Source organism: Buceros rhinoceros, unplaced genomic scaffold (assembly GCF_000710305.1).
Source record: "Buceros rhinoceros silvestris isolate BGI_N320 unplaced genomic scaffold, ASM71030v1 scaffold15405, whole genome shotgun sequence".
Lineage (NCBI taxonomy): Eukaryota > Metazoa > Chordata > Aves > Bucerotiformes > Bucerotidae > Buceros > Buceros rhinoceros.
The window spans coordinates 20,045-26,034 of record NW_010413546.1 but is presented as its reverse complement, the minus strand read 5'-3'; the positions used below and the strand labels follow the sequence as shown (position 1 = coordinate 26,034).

The window sequence follows — 5,990 nt, the reverse complement described above, 5'->3', positions numbered from 1 at the left end:
CTGAACTGATAGGGCTCAATAAAATAACTTTAAAAGGGGGATAGAAAAGACTATAAAATTGAGTAAAAAGTTTAATTTTCTCAATTTCTAGCTATATTAGCTATATTTCTTTGCTGTGTTTATTTTTTACAGCCACAGTTAGAAATAAATGTCATTCATCTGCTTGCGAGAAGAGGATTTTTTTTTTAATTCCAAATACTGGCCACATGTTGAGATATCCAGATAAAGGACTCCAGCTCCTCTTGGGGGGGTGCGTGTGTGTGTGGAAACCCAGCCCAAACAAACAACAAAACAAGGTCATGGCCTTTGCAATATGTGCTTAATAAGATTGTTCATTCAGTGACATCAAATGAATTTCACTGAATTAAACTAGCAGCTGTAGGAGCACAGAATTATCCTTACAGCTCACCTCTCGATGCTGTTGTCGTATAGATAGGCAAGTCTTTAGCAGCTCTTCTCAAAATCTCTTGCTGGGATTCTGGCCTCTCTTCTTTTTCATATTGTTCTTTATCAGCTTTTGACAAGCAGAACTAGGAGGGAAGGAGAAGATAGAATGAAGAGAAGAGATTAATTATTACTTTGTGTTCTAGTCAGGTGCAAAGAAAAAGACCCGGTATATCTTAATCCTGTGTCTTTGGACAACCCTCACCCACTTGATCCCAAATACTCCACACAAAGAAAAAAGAATGCTGCAGGAATTACAGGAGATCCTTAAAGCTCCATGATGGTCCTAGGCATATTTTAGAGAAGATTATCTTTATCTCTGTTCTATTATCTTCAGTATTTTCCCTTCAACACAAAGGAAGGCAGAGGCTCAGGGGAGTCTTAAGAAGGTGCAACCTTTACTTTAATCCTGGTAAGCATAAATTAAATGATCTGTGAACAAGAGGAAGGTGCAACAGCCCTTTGCTGCTACAGGGCACTGAAGTTCTCTTATCCCACTTCCTCTCTCTGAATTAAGAGTGGTGTACAAATCAGAAGGGCAGAAAAAAGCTTCATGGCTTCAGCACAGGACTTTGAAGAGTTTAACTGGCAGTTTTACTTGGGAGCAGTCAGCGCTAGTCTCAAAATCCATGAGCTGTATTGAAAGCAACTTCAGCAAAGCCTGTACAGTTTGAGAGCTGCGATTCTGGGTAACGCATGAGGAGTGCTGCTCTTGAAGCCTCACCGAAATGTAGAGCTTTACCAGAAGAACCGGGAGAGCTGTTACATATTTGTGAAACGCTGAATTTCTATCCGCTGAAATTATAAGCTTTACCGTTAAGCCTCACAAAACCCAGTACGCTGACAAGCCCCTTGTTGAGTAGGGGCTGAACTCACAATTTCCTTTGGTATTTCTCTGTTCTGAAGCACTTTTCAATGCTGAGCTCCCTGCACGGACTACAAGAGCCCTTTTTATGAGCACACATAGACCAAGTATTCATGGCAGTGAGTGGAAAATGCTGTGTGTGCAGCTGGAACAAAAACTGGCTTAGTGTGGTTTAGTATGACCATATTTTCCTACCATGAACATGTGTATGATTAGTTCACATGGCTTTTCCTCTCATCCTGCACTTTTTCCTCCTTTGGACTACAGTCAGTTGGCAAGCAACAATGAGGGCTCCGCTTACAGAAAGGAGGAAGCAGTATGACATTGATGCAACTTCTCTGTTCATTCCTGAGAATGGAAACGAGCTGCCTCATATCTCACAGAAACTAGTCAAACCTCCCATTACATACAGTATCATCCCAGTTATTGAGCCTATCCACCACTCAGGGTGAAACAATCTCATTTTAAATAATCAGAAACTGGGATTCATCTCTGCAGAGGGTGAAATTCAAGTTTAACATTGACCTCAATTTACACTGACCTCATTTTTTAATCTTAATCTCTAAGATAAGTATTTACTGAAATATGAAAACTGGAGATGCTCACATCAAAAGTTTAAGACAGATATGAAGCATCATGCCGACCAGTAGTGCAATACGCTTTTCTCCCCACCGCCCTGCTAGGTGACCCAGGGCCTGTCTCCACAACCTGCAATCAAGCAGACGTTGCATTAAACTTGAAATACTCTTTCTGGATGACATTTCTACGGCAAACCATTAGTGCACAGAAAAGCAACTGACAGGATTGAGAACTTCTTTAATTTGTCCAAGTAACATCATAACATTACTTCAAAAATCCTGGCTAGGATTTTGGTTTTTCCAAAGAGCTGTATTTCTGTTTAAATTTCTGAAATTAATAGGGCCATGAGACCACAGTCTTTTTGGACAATGGCAGGATATGCTCAAAGACATCAAAAGTTGTCTGTCACCACACAGTGAACAGAATTTCCAATGAGGTTCCAGCAGCAATTACTGAAATCAGAAAGAGTCCCTTTGTTTCCTTCCTCTTTCTGGATCTTGTATAATGTTGATTGTTCTTCCTTATGACAAACGTACAGGGATCACACTAAGACAACAGCAGCTGCGGAATCTTTTTTTGGTTCAATAGTAGGATCACAGGATGCTATTTGTTTTGCAAGAATGGCTAATTTGAATGACTAAAAATATATACGTTTACACTCTCATACAATGGGGAGATTCTGAAGTCGTGGTTTGTTTTTAAGTACAACCAGCATAAATTACTCACTGCTACATGAACAGATGGGACTTGCCCAGAGAGAGAAAAAGAGGTGGTGAGTTTGTTTGGATCTTGGTGTGTGGTGGTGTGGGGGTTTCTCCACCCCTTTTCTTTCTTAAAAGCAAGCTGTAGAAGAAAGTTACATTAAATCTGATCTAACCCCACACTGGATATAGGAGAAATTCATTACGTGTCGCATGCCCAAACCATCCCTTCCACTCACTGAAGTTTGCTTTTGCTATGACATTACTGCAATTACAGGGTAAGTACTGCCAGAAAAAGTTTTCTATTATTGAAGAATCCAAGCAGACAGAAAAAGTTACTTGGCTTCAGCTTTACGAGCAGCCCTACTTCACACAGCTTTACAAAACATGGAATAACACAGTTCCAACCACATTTTCACTAGTTAACCTGCTTAACTTTACCATTTCCTGCAGAACCATCCCAGATAAAGCCAAAACAAACCACCCTGAAGACAAGTCCCTTTGAATTTTTAGGTTTAACAGTTCAGTACTATTTTTTGCTTAGCTAATCAGCAGAATAGTCTTTAGCTTCAAGATACGGATCTCTAAGCCCTCATTAAGCACTGCAGAGCAGTGTTTGCTTTTCCTTAGAAGCATGGTTTTGACTTTTAAAAAATGTTTAAGGCTGACATTAGCACTGAAAGTCAGTCTTGCCAAAATTAGAACAAAAATTCAACCCCCACAGAGCAACCAAAGCCTCAAATAGTTTAGCTAATTTAGCAGCTTTATAAAACCAAGGACAGGAAGGGAAGTGTTTTAAATTTGGTGCCAGTATTTAATCCTTATATACGAACACCTTATAGAAAATAGAAAACAAGGTAATCCAGGTCAGGCTTATTGCAATTAAAACTGTTCTTTTTAAAAAACAAAACTTGCTGCAGTCATCATTCGTTCTTTTGACGTTATATAAAGCTCCTTTATGTATTAACTTCTCCACTGTCCCTAAACCTTAACCCTTGTCTTACTGTTAAGTGGTTCCGTCCTCTGGGTTAGGAGTATACATTGCATTACTACTTTTTTTTCCCAAACAAAGGACAAAACTGCCTAAAATGGAACTATAAAAATGTTGCCACCATGTTTGATTTACTGTTTTAAAAATCCCAGGTTTCAAGCAAGCTGCCTCATAGCAAAGCACTCTGCGTGACTGTCAAACTCGTGATGAAATGCGCATTGTAAGGAAATGTCATTACGCAAAATATACAGTATTTTAAGCGTAACTTGATCATTCACGATACACTTGTCATGCTGTTCTATTTTAGATAAGGAGAAGGGAAAGGTGAATCATGCAGTACTGCTAGCAAGTTTCATCACTGGAAACAGTTCAGCTATTTATAAAAAAGGCACTGACATTTTTCTAACATTATATTTACCTCATTAGAGGGTGATGCAGGAGATGTGAAAATTGTCTTCCAATAGGACCATACAAACATGACAAATGACAGATGAAAAACCACAAGGTAGACAACTGCAATAAAATACAAATAAGAGTTTGGTGAATATAGCTGAAAAGAAAAAAAAAATAAAATCCCTGATCTTTGATGATGGCTAAACTACTATGCTGAATGAATCACCTGATAAAAGTAAGTTATATTAAACCCTTTACTCTGGGTAGACAGCACTCTAGAGTGCTCAATTAAAAAAGAATCACCAAGTGTGATGGCTGCTATTCCTCAAGGAAATAACATGTTTTTATGTTTGATTCCAAAACAAAAAAACCAAACCAACCAAAAAAACTCGCAGTACTAAACACAGCTTCACCTGCGGCACATAAGTGACTAATCTTATTGGTTACAGAAGATGCTACAATTCCATTCTAGATTACGGTAAGTATTTGATAACTGACCTACAGAAATTCAATTTAGTTTCTACTTCTAACAGAAACAGCCCCGTATTGTGCCATTGTAGAAGACAGTGGTCATCAGTGACAGCAAAAACTCCAAACCAAGGGTTTAGAGAGGACTGACTGCACTCCAAGATGAGAGCTATCTGTGACTTAAAAACTGTCTGATGATCTTCTTTCAAATCATGAAAGAAATACAATCTGGAAGAGTCCTGCCTCTGTAGTCACAGTGGCAAAAAATGTAGGTGGCTTTAGCAGGGAGCTCATTCAATTTGTGAATGGGTCTGTGTGATGATTGCCTTAAAGATGAGAGACCCAGACCTTATAGCCCAGGAAGCATCTTCCAAACTTGTTTCCTCTGTTTCTTCTGTCACTTGTCAAGAGGAAACAGATCAACTGTGCCAGAAGAGCAAGCCCTACAAAAAAGGTTATACTAAATATTTACATTATCTTCACGTCTATTATCTTCAGTCGCAGGAAGAAGGAAACTTGACCTACTTTCCTGTGCACACCGAGAGAGTCCTTTAAGAAGCTGTATGACATACTTCATGGATGGCAGAACAGGCTTGAAACTTTGGGAACTTCCAACAGCTCAGAAAATGCTTGTGCACAGTCACAGAAGATGTGGTCTTAATTTATCACCTTTCAGGATTTTCAGTGCTTGTTGCAGTAAAAAAACCAAACAAATTGTATTTGATCTTGCTCCAGAGAACTATGCTCGTTGCCTTTGCATCCGACTCCTCCAGCCTTACAGAGAGGCTTGGCAGATTTTCAGCTGTGGGGCTGACTGAAAACGCAAGCAGCAAAGTGTTTTTCTAAAGCCATCCTAAAACTGTCATCCCGATAGAAAAGAACTCGTGTATCACTGTACTAGACACCGTTTAAGTAGAAATTGCCTTTCATTAAAAACACACTATACACATTTAAACGTAATGTGGTTAAGCAATTAAAGCATGAGAAAACGGTTTGGAAAAGAAGAGAAACGCACAAAATTGGAGTGGAATCAGCTGCACAGACCAGAGCTTTGGGGGAAAAAAGAGTGAGAGGAGTTGAATAGAAGGAAAGAGGAAATGAGATACAGGAGAGGGCAGGGCACAGAAAAACTAGCTTCCACAGTAAACAGTTCTATTCTGTCCATAAAAAACACCCCCAGAATCCAGATTCTTTTGAAGGATTATTTTTAGTGCACACACAACACTTCAAACAACAGAACCTCAAAGTCTGTCACAGGCTGTAAACGTCCCAACACCACAGAGAACACCAGCGTGGCTGCAGCAAGGGTGGGTACAGGTCTGTGCCAGTGCTACTTTTTACCAGAAAGAGGCAGCTGTTGAAGTGCTGCTGCAGTAACTGAGATTGGGCAACCTGTCACCACCACGAAAAGCCAAGGACTTTCAGGACTTTCAAGGACCGCAGGACTTTCACAGCTGTTCCAGCGACAAGCACCACCCAGTCTCGAGGAGAAAGAGCCTGCCATTGGCAGCCCAGACTGGCTGGGGGAGGACATTCCCGCTCTTTTTCC

General features: G+C 40.0%; 1 protein-coding gene across 1 annotated transcript in view; it reads right to left on the bottom strand.

The window, feature by feature from the left end:
• Window positions 1-5,990, bottom strand: part of ZDHHC20 (zinc finger, DHHC-type containing 20) — a 25,325-nt gene that overhangs the window by 16,744 nt on the left and 2,591 nt on the right. The window contains exons 2-3 of the mRNA XM_010136790.1: window positions 3,999-4,093; window positions 410-530 (exon numbers count right to left, since the gene is read on the bottom strand). Coding sequence (XP_010135092.1) covers window positions 410-530; window positions 3,999-4,058 — 181 coding nt within the window. The 5' untranslated portion in view covers window positions 4,059-4,093. The remainder of the gene's footprint in view (window positions 1-409; window positions 531-3,998; window positions 4,094-5,990) is intronic.